This window comes from Bufo bufo, chromosome 9 (genome assembly GCF_905171765.1).
Source record: "Bufo bufo chromosome 9, aBufBuf1.1, whole genome shotgun sequence".
In the NCBI taxonomy this organism is placed as follows: domain Eukaryota; kingdom Metazoa; phylum Chordata; class Amphibia; order Anura; family Bufonidae; genus Bufo; species Bufo bufo.
The window spans coordinates 182,532,852-182,546,080 of record NC_053397.1 but is presented as its reverse complement, the minus strand read 5'-3'; the positions used below and the strand labels follow the sequence as shown (position 1 = coordinate 182,546,080).

The following is a 13,229-nucleotide window of genomic DNA, read 5'->3' as shown; positions in this document are numbered from 1 at the left end:
CTTTCCTTTATCCACCCATTTTACAAACAAGACAGGAGAGTTTTTCCTTTTCCCGCTTACTTTGTTTACACAGCACGATATGCTGCCCAGAAACTGGTTTAGGAAACCGCGATGGCAATGCTTTCGTCCGCTAAACGAGAATTTGCTCATTCATCGTGTGATTGGTGGCACATGTAGACAGGGCAATTATCAGGAATTCTCCTCCCAGATAAGTGCCTCAATTGTCAGCCCATTTGAAGGGGTCTTTAAAGTTAAAATATAAGCGGTTGCGCATGTAATGAATGACCTCCGGCATCCATTCCGGCCACTTGTCGACCTACGTGACTTTTTTTTTTTTTTTTTTTTTTTTTTTTTTTCTATTTTTATGATATACATTTGCTTATTTTTAAAAAAAATATTCTTGGCATGTATGACCCCAATATTTTATTTTTATTTTTTTTGTGACTTGGACATGTAATGGGGCCATGTACACAGGCAGAGCTGAACTGGATGAGGATCCATTCACCTGACCATAGTTTTGCTCTGCATACGATCTGCATTTTTTTGCGGGTTTGATGGGGTCCGCATTTTTTGCAGTCCCAATGAAAAATATGGGACAGCACACGTGTGCTGTCCACGTCTGCATTGTTACAATGGAGCTGCAAAAAAAACAGATGAAACACCGTCATCTGTATTTTTTGCGGTACCCGTTTTACGGACTGCAACATCCATACAGTCGTGTGAATGCACCCTTATGATCAAGAAAAAGTTGTCAGCTCACAACTTCAAATAGTCATCAGAAAAGAAATTTTTATTGAGTGCTGGATTCTTTTTAATCAAATTTTTGGGGTCTGGTAAGACCCTGCAGCTTTCCTGTGCTCGAGAAACATGGTCACCAGGTCCAGTAGACCGCTTCCTCTGTTCACTCGAGTGCTTATTGAGCGCTATGCACGGAGCAGAGAAGGTAATAAACTGCTTCTGTTTTCTCTTTAAACGGAGTCTGTCACCTCCATATGGCCATATACAGCGCTTACATGGCTCTGTAGCACACCTATACAGGATTGTAACGGTACCTTTGTTCTTTTCTTTAGACTTGCACCAGCAGGAAAAACGAGGTTTAATTCGTATGCAAATGAGCATTCGCAAGTGCCCAGGGGAGGAGTTCAGTGTGTAGGTGCCCAGGCTGCTCTGCCTTCTTTTCACTTTACTCCTCCCCAGTCTCTGTCTTTGCCCGCCCTCCAAGTCCTTTACGTCATCGCTAGGTCCGGCCAAGGGCATGCGCACTAGGGGAAGCGATGCAGTGCCCACAATGGGCATCACCGTGCACATGCCCCAGCCCAGCAAAGCAGTGCACAGGCGTGGGATCTTGGCCGGTGTTCTGCCAGATCTCTGTACCGGAAGTGACGCGGCTGCACCGGAATCGGGCGGGCAAAGGATGAGACTGGGAGGAGTAAAGTGAAAAGAAGGCAGAGCAGCCTGGGCACCTACACACTGAACGCCGCCCCTGGGCACTTGCGAGTGCTCATTTGCATATGAATTAAACTTCGTTTTTCCTGCTTGTGCAAGTCTAAAGAAAAGAACAAAGGTACCGTTACAATCCTGTATAGGTGTGCTACAGAGCCATGTAAGCACTGTATATGGCCATATGGAGGTGACAGACTCCCTTTAAGGTCTGACCTGCTCATGCTTGTTTGCAGGAGCTTTAATCCGGCACCATGCTGATTAAAGTCATGCTGCCAGCTTTATATACGTGCTAACTGAATGGGGCATAGACAGCATGTATATAGCTGTATAGCAGTCGCTCCTAAAAAAAAAAAAAAAGAAAAAAAGAAAAAAAAAAAATACACTGATCCTGCTGAGCCTTGAAGGGGTAGTAAAATTTCAGAATGGGAATAACCGTACCATGACTTGTGAGAGGCAGAAACAGTATAACTCAGGCCGCCTAGATGTTTCCATAGTTGCAACCGCCTATAGCTAGTGCGTCCAGATGGCCGTGGTCCTAGAGAGAGGTGTGGGACCTGCATCTATTAGGGTGCGGCCACACCGTCAGGTTTCCTGATGCGGTTTTGAAAGACAAAGCCGGGAGTGAATTAAAATTTGTTTTCTCCTTTTACGACCCACTCTTGATTTTTGGCTTCCAAAACTGCATCAGGAAACCTGACTGAGTGGCCGTACTAGTAGGTCCACCTCCTCGCTTGGCATGTGAAGGGAAGAGTACTTACCTGCTCCCTGCTCAGCGCTGTCCCAGGCTATCTTCACTTCAGTGCCTGCATGTAAACGTCTGGCGCGGACGGGGTCTTACATGCCGCTGCAGCCAGTGAGTGGCCCCAGCAGTGACGTGTCCCCAAGTGCATGTGACCCAGCATTTACGTGCTGCCTTGAGACATGTCACCACTGAGACCGGTCATTTAGTCTGTGCCAGAATTTTACATGCAGGGACTAAAGTGCAGTAACACAGAACCGAGCAGTGGTCACAGGTCCGGCGAGGAAGTGGTGTAATTAGGAAAAACGGTTTCATTGTGGACAACACTTTTAAAGGTTCCGATTGGATGACTGCAAGCAGAGATCTCAAAGGGTTATTCCCATCTTAGACATTGGGGATATATCCCTAAGATATGTCCCCAAATGTCTTTTTGGTGCGGGTCCTATCGGCGGCACTTATACTTAGAACGGCGTCTGCAAAGTGCTGGAGGGTGCTCCATTCACCACATGCGCTTGCATGATGCACTTTCCATTCGTTTCAATGGGACTTCCAAAAATAGCTGAACGTACCTATAGAAATGAATGGAGGGTGGCGAGCGCTCCGTCACATTGTGGGCTCCATTCTAAGGATAGGTTCAGGTCCTAGGTGTGGGACCCACCTCTATCAGACATTGGGAGCATATCCCAGCGATGTGACCCCAATGTCCTAGATGGGAATATATTGAAAAAACACACAATAAAAGAGTGTGTTGGTCCAGAGAAATCCCACAAGGAATCTTTTCTGAAGCATCAGAGCAGGGCGCCAAGAGGGGAATATGAGGAAAGTGTGAGAGAGAAAAAAGAATAGATGGGAATAACCCTTTAAATGCTGTGTAGAGCGCCCCAATATCTCCGGAACACCAGTAGAAATTAATGGAGCGTGCATGTGTGACTGGCCACTCCGGTCATTTTAGGGGAGCAGCAAGGGGCTTGCAGGGGATACAGGGCCCCATTCTTGTGATCGATGGGGGTCCCCATGGTAGGACCCCCACCGATCTGATAGTTATAATAATTTGTACCTACCGGAATACCTCTTTAATGCACCGTTAACAGATCCAAAATGTGACCTGCGTTGCGTATCTTTATGGGAACAGTAATGTGATATATAACCTGGTAAGAAAATGAAAGAAGCATCTGCAATGGATCCAGGGCCCTAAACGTCCATCATTTGACAGAATCATTGTGTGAACGTCATGCTAATACCATCATTAAAGGCGGCATTGAAATAAATTGCCATTTTATTTTTTTCCTGTGCGTAGTCTTTGGTCAGAGCGTGTCTGTGTGAGACGATCATTACAGCTTTGCCCGGTGAGGCCTGCTCCGTTGTCAAGGTTACTGAATCCTTCAGTGAGGTGTCAGGTGCTAATCTCCAATGGAGGCGGCCCAGCTCATTCTGCGGCCTCAGCCAGAAGTGCCTCATTGTTCCCCACGCTCTGAAATTTGCCTGTAATTGCAACTAAGAGGCCGGTGCGCTGGGTGTCTGCATGTAGAAGTGTACTGGGTCACAGTGGTAGAAAGTGCTTCCTAGAGGAGCAGTTTTCATGGTTGGATGGCAGCGTACATACCGTAATACTCGCTGCCTTTGTCCTATTTCCGTTCCTGTGTAAAAATTCAGCCTCTAGTTTGCTTCCGTCAAGATAGAGCAGACTTTAGGGATTCTTCTTCTTGAAGACTCTAATGGTGATACTGGTTCTGGGCCCTGAGCTCTACTGGGCCTGGCTGATACTGGGCCCGAGCACCCTCATAACTTGGACAGACAATGAAGGAGGTTTATAAAAATAAAAAAAATTGGTGCAAATAAAATTGAGGAGCCAAAGAGATCCTGCCAGGGTGTTGCTTTCAGTTTTAGGCTACATTCACACGACCGTAGTGTTTTGCGGACCGCACATGGCCGCCGCAGTCGTTGAAAATGCCTATTCTTGTCCGCAATCGCGAGGCAGCAGAACGGAACTGTGAAATTGCGGAACGGATGCGGACTCATTCCTACGGTCATGTGAATGAGCTCATTCACATGACTGTATGAATGAGTCCGCGTCAGTTACGCAATTTTGCAGGTCCGCAGTCTTTTAGGGTCTCTTCACAATGTTAGCGATTAAAGAAGAAACAGTCGGCACTTTCCAGGTGGAGGCCACTCACGAGCCAATATACACGGTAGCGGGTGAAGCCTTATGATGGCGGTGGGTGGTGCTCAGTGCAGTAGGATAGTCCATGCATCAGTCCAGAATGAAGAAAAGTAGGACAAACTCCTTTATTAAAGGGAATGTGTCATCAGAAAACGACCTAGTGTTTAAATCACATTTTTATATTTAAAGGGGTTCTGCACTTTGTTTAAACTGATGATCTATCCTCTGGATAGATCATCAGCATCTGATCGGCGGGGGTCCGACCGATCAGCTCTTTGAGAAGGCAGGAGCGCCGCAGCCTTCTCGCTCTTTACCACAGGCCCAGTGACGTCACGACTAGTATCATTGGCCTGGGCGCGGCTAAGCTCCGTTCCCTTGAATGGAGCTTAGCCCCACCCAGGCCAGTTGATACAAGTCGTGACGTCACTCGGCCAGCGGTAAACAGTGAGAAGGCCGCGGTGCTGCTGGAGCGCCGCTGCCTTCTCAAACATATATGTTAAAGGGGTTCTGCACTTTGTTTAAACTGATGATCTACCCTCTGGATAGATTATCAGCATCTGATCGGCGGGGGTCCGACACCCGGGACCCCCGCCGATCAGATGCTGATAATCTATCCAGAGGATAGATCATCAGTTTAAACAAAGTGCAGAACCCCTTTAATATATTTTTAAGCATTTTTTATATTTTTAACTTTCCATGCCACTATATTTAAACAAAAAACATTAAATCCTGCAGTTTTCACACTGACCACTATGTCTAATAATGGCCACCACTTATTGGTCTGTACACATGACTTTACTGCAGTTACCTGCTTATCTATCATTCTAATCCAGCCTGTAATGATATCACCATTCTGTACAGATAAGACAGGGTCCACCATTCACAATACATGATATCACAGCTTGTGTTACTATCTGATTTTTAACTGGCACATTTCCTTTAATCTGCCGTCCTATCCAGGTGCAGGACAGGGGATAAAACCCATGCAGCAGGCGGCCTACGGCTGTTCGCTTCCCTCTTGCAGTTTTCAACGCCCTGAGCGTCATGCTACTTTTTCTCGTTCTGGAAATCTTTTCACACTCCGCTCACAGTGTGCGTCAAGCGTATTCGTTAGGGAGGATTTTCCGGGCGCATGTCTCCAACATAAGCCACTGCAGTGGCATACGTATTCCTATCTTAAAAAATCTGATATGTCGTTTTTAATATATTGGATGCTTCTTATAAAATTAGCATTGTATTTTTTGCACTGCATGGGGGTATATGGATATGTTGAATATATGCGCCAAAAACTTTTCTAGTGCCTGTGCCAAACATACACTGCTGATATCATATGTCTGCACCAAAATGAGGACTGGAGTCTGATCAGTACAGTGACCTTTATCAATCATGTGATCAATGGGGGCGATGCTTACACGGCTTATGGCACAAGCTGGTAAACCAGAGTGGCACTACCGCCACCACCTTATAGGATGTGACCGCGGAGCCTCACATATTTATTGCGGCCATAAGTGAAGTAACTTCAAAGCTGGAACTGATCAGGATTCCTCTTATTTTTCTTGCTGTTTTTCAGGGAACCACATCTTGCCGGATGAAGATTTAGCCGCTTTCCATTGGAGCTTACTTGGCCCAGATCATCCATTGGCTTCATTGAAAGTAGGTGAAGAACTTGTGTGTACTGTACACCGTATGGGATTCCAACATTTTACCTTATCTACAGCGCAAGAAGAGTTTATTTAAAGGGGTTATTCCACGATTGTTGTAAAAAATGAAAATCAGACATTGTATAGAACATGACGTGATACCTTTCTAACAAATCTAGAACCGGCCGTGTTTTGGTTACAGGCCTACAGCCCGTGACTGCACTGCTGAGCTTTGCCAATTCTCTGCCTCCAGCTTTTAGCTAGTTGAGGAACATTTATCAAGACTGGCGTACCCATTTTTATCCATTTATTATTCTCACTATATAGCAACATACTCGGCAAACTCCATGCAGTCCTGTCGAACCCAGGATGCCAGCGCTGCAAGGCAACAGTGCTAACCACTGAGCGACCGTGTTGCCCAGACCATACACCAGTCTTGATCCCCCTGTGCTGGCGTGAGAGACATATCCCTCCCCTTCTATGCGCCAGGAGCTGAAGTCTACGCCAGCATGGGGCTGGTATAGACTTCGACTATAGTTTCTGGTGAAAGATATAGTAAATGCGGTGGTCCACAAAAGGGCCAGCCTTCCCACTAAGCCACTCACTTTTTCTTGTCGCTTTGGAAAAGCTCAAAAAGTCGCGAATGATTGCACTAATATGGCGTGCGCTATAAATTGCTTTCTGTAGTTGGGTGTGGGTCCCTAGCAATATGCCTCCAATGTTTTAAAGGCCCCTTTACACTGCCCAAACATCAGGCAGATCATTGCTAACAAGTGTACATAGGGACACTCGTTGGCAATAATCTGCCGGTGTGAAGGTGACGCCGATTACCTGATGAAATTCATCAGATAATAGGATTATTCATGCGGTCACTTCATCGTTTGCTGGCAGCAGATCGTACCATTTAAAACACCTTCTGCTGCCAGGAAACAATGATTCTGTATGGGGACGAGTGATGGCATTAGTGATCACTCCCCATACTGTGGAGGAGAGTGCCAGATGTAAATGTCTCCTCCACTGACGAGCAGGCGACTGCTGAGGAGGAACGCTTCCTTCCCTACAGTCGTCTGCTCACTTGAGCCATGTAAAGGGGGCTTAAAGGGAACCGGTCACCGGGATTTGGGGTATAGAGCTGAGGACATGGGTTGCTAGATGGCCACTAGAACATCCGCAATATCCAGTCCCCATAGCTCTGTGTGCTTTTATTGTGTAAAAAAAAACTATTTGATACATATGCAAATTAACATAAGAGTCATATCTTGTGTGACCAGAGAAGAGTCATATTTTCAAGCTCTGACTCATCTCAGGTTAATTTGCATATGTATCAAATCGTTTTTTATACACCATAAAAGCACACAGAGCTATGGGGACTGGGTATTGCGGATGTGCTAGCGGCCATCTAGCAACCCATGTCCTCAGCTCTATACACAAAATCCCGGTGACAGGTTCCCTTTAAAGACGAGACAAACAATGGCAAGAAAATGGTAATTGCCTCTCAATTGTTTTCAGTGGCTTTTGTCACTGGATGACACGGTGAGATGTGTCTGGGCCACTTTAGAGACCCACCAGGGGGTTGACACTGGTGACCTGGGCAGACGCCTTTTGTCCTGGTTTCTGCTTGGAGAGAAGGCAGTGGGAGCAGCGGATCCTTGTTCATTGCTGTAATGGTTTGTTAGCTGAATGACCATGATGAATGTGCCGCTTGTTTACAGGCACTTAAAATGTTTGTAGGGGAGTCGGCTGAATAGGAATGTAAAAGGCCGCAGGTCACTAAACAGCGATGGCTGCTTTTCAGTCGCCAGGACTCAAAAACGTAAAGGGGAGGAGGGAGTAGTGGATGCTTTGTGATGCTGGTGACATTCCAGTATGTGCAGGCAGGTTTACCAGCGCCACGTCTTGTGCTGGTTGTGCCAAGTTTAATAGTTCAACTAAAATTATTAAGAGGATATTGCACTACTTTCAATTGTTGGTGAGCAGAGCAGGTAAAAAAGGGAGAAATCTGGCAGGCCCCTATATAGAACAATTCACACGCACTGAAAACCAGCAAGATTAAGAACCGGAAGTAAATGTGCAAATCAAACACTTCTATTTATAGTTCAGACCCCAAAAAATTGATATTGGAAGCTGTTCACACTGGTGGGATTGCAGCGAGGTCCAATGCGGTTTGTGAAGCAGGTCCAGTGTAGACCTTCAATATGTCTATTCCTCCTTTCCACACTGTTCCCCAAACCATCTCCAGATAATCCGACTTCGCCCCAGAAGAAGGAGTGAATAGCATCGGGTTCATCGGTCACAGAACCAAGGCGTAGCTCACCCCCACCCATCAAATGGAGCTGAGCTGCGGTGCCAGGCACAACTGCTATCCAGGGGTCGGCGCTGTGCTCGGTGGGCTGCGAGGAAGCCTCGGCTCTTCCCAGAGCTCCATTGAGCCTCACGCTGCTGATCAGCGGGGATGCCCCAAGTCAGACCGCCACTGATCTCATATTAATGACCTATCCTGAGGATATGCAATCAGTATGAAAGTTCCTTTAAGGAGGTGCTAGTGAGATGGTTCTGTTCTCTTGGAAGTATGCATACACAGCTAGTCTCCTTAAAGGGGTTCTGCACTTTGTTTAAACTGATGATCTATCCTCTGGATAGATCATCAGCATCTGACCGGCGGGGGTCTGACACCCAGGACCCTCCTGTTTGAGAAGGCAGCGGCGCTACAGCAGCGCCACGGCCTTCTCACTGTTTATCGCCAGCCCAGTGACGTCACGACTTGTATCAACTGGCCTCGGCGGGGCTAAGCTCCATTCAAGTGAACCGAGCTTAACCGCGCCCAGGCCAGTTGATTCTAGTCGTGACGTCACTGGGCCGGCGGTAAACAGTGAGGAGGCCCCGGCGCTGCTATAGCGCCGCTGCCTTCTCAAACAGCTGATCGGTGTCGGACCCCTGCCGGTCAGATGCTGATGATCTATCCAGAGGATAGATCATCAGCAGTTTAAACAAAGTGCAGAACCCCTTCCAAAAAGTGGTGCTAGTGAGATGTTTTTTTTTTTTGCCTGGGAGATGCCTCCTTATGTGTAATGAAGAGAATCCTGGTGAAGTCAGATTTTTACCACAGGTTTTCCACTTTGCACAGGGTGAAATCTGCAGGGAGCACATTTTATGTTTCTGCAACACAAAAGTAGTCCCAGCTTCTGGTTGTGACTAATCTTACAGGAAAGGGGTTGATTTTCTAGTTAAAAAAACTAAGGAAAAACATTTGGTGGGGATGTATTTTTACCTATTGCAACTAATCACAGTGCAGCTGTTATTTTGACTGATACATTTAATATTCACATTATTTTTTCCCTTTTAGGTCCGTGCTCACCAGCTTGTGTTACCCCCTTGTGATGTTGTGATCAAAGCGGTTGCTGACTATGTCCGTAATATTAAGGATACAAATGATTTGAACTCTATTTCTAATGATGTTTTCCAGCATTCACAGGTAAATAAATTACTGACATGACACCTCAAACCTCTGGAACCAGCGCTCTCCCCTCGTGCGCTTTCCATTAGTCTCCTATTTACTTTCCATCCCCCGTGCACTAGCCTTCGGCCTCCCATGTACTTTCCGTCCCCTGTGTACTGTCCTTTGGCCTCCCATGTACTTTTCGTCCCCTGTGTACTGTCCTTTGGCCTCCCATGTACTTTCCGTCCCCTGTGTACTGTCCTTTGGCCTCCCATGTACTTTCCGTCCCCTGTGTACTGTCCTTTGGCCTCCCATGTACTTTCCGTCCCCTGTGTACTGTCCTTTGGCCTCCCATGTACATTCTGTCCCCTGTTTACTGTCCTTTGGCCTCCCATATACTTTCCGTCCCCTGTGTACTATCTTTCGGCCTTCCATATACTTTCTGTCCCCTGTGTACTATACTTTCGGCCTCCTATGTACTTTCCATTCCCTACCTCCCCCCCATGGACTATCCTTCAGCCTCCCATGTACTTTCCCTCCCCCATGGACTATCCTTCAGCCTCCCATGTACTTTCCCTCCCCCTGTGGACTATTCTTCAGCCTCCCATGTACTTTCCATCCCCCGTGCACTATCTATTGGCTTCCCATGTACTTGCCTTCCCCGTGTTCTTTCCATCGGCCTCCCATTCACTTTCCGTCCCCCATGCGCTTTCCATCTGTCTCCTGTCCCCCCCCCCCCCCCCCATGCATTATCCATCAGCCTCCCATGTGCTTTCTGCCCCCCTGTGCACTATCCATTGGCCTCCCATGTACTTTCTTTCCCCATCGTGCTTTCCATCAGACTATGTAAAGGCCTTTCAAACCAGCACTGATTGAGTTGCTTTATCGTCCATCCTCTTGGAATTTGGGCCGTGTAAACAGAATATAGTATAAGGTGTCCAGCTCTCTTTGGAATTGCAAGGTTTTCAAGAAATACCTCTGCAGCTATTGACAATGCTTTGTGCTAGGCTTTACAAGTTACAGAAAGCCCTGAGTCAAATTAACGGGTTACCAGCATGACGTCAAAAAGTAGTGAGATAGTTAAGAGGTGGAATGAAGTAAAGTAAAAATGTCTCCTGTGATGGCCTGTAAAGTATGACATTGCTTTCTTGAAACAGAGGATAGGGTTAATTGCTCATGCAAGTATTGCAGGCAGCGCCAAATAGGTCATTCCTTTTTGTCCCCTGGGGCTAAGTGTTCATCCTGAACTGCTGGTATATAACACGGATGCAGACAATAATCATACAGCCGTTTATTTAACCGTGTCTTGTGGTTTCAAGCTTGTTAGAACGTATACCCACAAACAAAATATTAATCAAAAAGATGCAGGTGGGAGACAGAAAACACAATAGGGCTTAGGCACATTAAGGAAAAGTTACCGCCTCCGCGGTTACTCGCTATACTGTAGGTAGGATACAGGTGGGGCTGAAAAATAACCACTGAGGACACTTCAGGTTCTCCACCCAAGTGGTGTCACTCCGGATGAAGGCAAAAACTATCCAGGGTTGTAATCTACCGGTTCATCCCAGGAAGAAAGGTATAAGCTCTTCAAAATGCCGGACAATGCCGCAGGCCATTACATTGGCCATTATCAGGCCAGTGCCATTGTGCTTTGAAGATTTCCTCCCCTGATGAACCGCTGCACCTGAGCTGGGGAAACGCGTCGGCAGTTTGATAGTGGAGACAGGACACTATAAGGACTATTCATTCTCGACTATAGGCTACCTAACAACTGGGAAACATCCTTTTAGGTAGGGATTCTTTAGTACGGTACAGCCACCGAGAAGTGGGGCCGCCCCTTTCGGGGCGATTACTCCGCTTGTAGGCAGGGAGAGTGTAGACTGACAGCGAGAGCCTGCCATTTGCCTATAAGCGGATGTCTATCATCAATATTGTCCGGCATTTTGAAGAGCTTATACCTTTCTTCCTGGGATGAAGCGATAGATTACAACCCTGGATAGTTTTTGCCTTCATCCGGAGTGACACCACTTGGGTGGAGAACCTGAAGTGTCCTCAGTGGTTATTTTTCAGCCCCACCTGTATCCTACCTACAGCATCGTTAGTAACCGCGGATGCAGTAACTTTTCCTTAATGTGCCTAAGCCCAATTGTATTTTATGTCTCCCACCGGCATCTTTTTGATATTTTTTGTTTGTTTGCGGGTATACGTTTTAAATTAATTATTAAAAGTGACGTTTTAAAGGGTATTGACATTAGCCTCAGTGACATATATTCCATACTTACCCTATTTATTATTTACTAGTTCAGTGATTTTTGTTTCAAGCTTGTTGGCCCTGATCAGTTCAAGATATGAAAACCAAAAGCAAAGGCTTCCGTTTTGTATTCCGTCATAATACAAGTCTATAGGCAGCATAATGGATCTGTCCTGGTCCCCTTTATGCAGAACGGAATACATGTCGACAGGACTTTGTTTTCCGTCTTGCATAGCGGGAAACGGACGGATCCGTTATGATTCCCATGTTATAACGGAAAGTCATAGCAGAATCCAGAACGCTGATGTGAACCCACCCTTACCTGCTCCCAACTGCTTTGGTCGTCTCTGCTTGCCCTTGTGCCTCCATCTTTTGCTCCAGGGTTTGTATTCTTCCTCCCTGGCATGGCCACCTGTTCCGCTTCAGCTGACCCCTGGCTTCAGGAGTGATGTGTCCACAAGACAGCAGTTGGCTGGACAGCATCAATTGACCATGATCATGCCAGGGAGGAAGAAGACAAACCCGGCCAAGACCAGATGATGAAGGTGCAGGAGCCAGTGCGGAGGACCAGAGAGGCGGGCAGCAGGCAAGTATGATCCTTTCACTAGGGCAGACGCGTTAGCTGTTACAAATTATGCATTCCTGGACAACCCCTTTAAGCTGGCCGTACACATTTCATTGATTTCGGAGAGATTGGCTGACCATGTGATATGTATGGAGGTGGCCTCCAGACTCTCCTTAAACAGCAGATGTCAGAGAGCGAAAAGTTCCTTTTTTTTTCCCCAGAAGAAAAGCTATCCACTGAAGATATCTGACAGTAATTCCCCTCTCCCATTCACAACGCATGCATTCTCGGGAATCAGGCGGAGTAGCTATCGGTCAAACAGCCATTCGACCAAGAGCTATCTTAAGTGTATGGCCAGCTTTAAGGAGCAACCAGGCAGAATTGATAATGTTTTTATGGTTGGGTATGTGGTGGTGATGTTGGAGGCTGGATCATATTACTACATGACAGTGGGGTGTAATGGTTGGGGGTGGACTACTTATGTAAGAGGATCTTCAGATGTTTTCTCCTTGACCTTTTATGTTTTGTTAATTTTGTTTTTCAGTCAAGGACAGATGACAAAGTTTCTCGGTTCAAGAGAGCAGTCGCTTACTACAGAGCCACCAACAAGCCCTCGCCATACTCAGCAGCGCCATACCCTGGTCAGTGTGAAAAATGATTTCCCCAAAAACCAATGCTTTCCATGACCGCGGCTTGAAATATTCAGTGCTTTGTAACTTGGGGTCATGGCTATGAATTCTGAAGGGTTACCACTTCTGTGTTTCCGGTCGTTCCCTCTGGAAGGGAAGTTCCTCTCTGAACATCAGTATGTGTTTAGTGTGAAAATGCAATGTGCGTTCAAGATTGAGATGTTTATGTTTAAAGGGGTTGTCTCACTTCAGCAAACGGCATTTATCATGTAGAGAGAAGTAATACAAGGCACTTACTAATGTATTGGGCTTGATTCATTTTTCCATCCCATTATACGCTGCTCGTTTCCAGACGTTAGGACCAC

At 46.5% G+C, this 13,229-nt stretch overlaps 1 protein-coding gene across 1 annotated transcript in view; it reads left to right on the top strand.

The window, feature by feature from the left end:
• FAM120A (family with sequence similarity 120A) overlaps positions 1-13,229 on the top strand; it is a 79,352-nt gene that overhangs the window by 20,087 nt on the left and 46,036 nt on the right. The window contains exons 3-5 of the mRNA XM_040408465.1: positions 5,914-5,996; positions 9,327-9,455; positions 12,780-12,876. Coding sequence (XP_040264399.1) covers positions 5,914-5,996; positions 9,327-9,455; positions 12,780-12,876 — 309 coding nt within the window. The remainder of the gene's footprint in view (positions 1-5,913; positions 5,997-9,326; positions 9,456-12,779; positions 12,877-13,229) is intronic.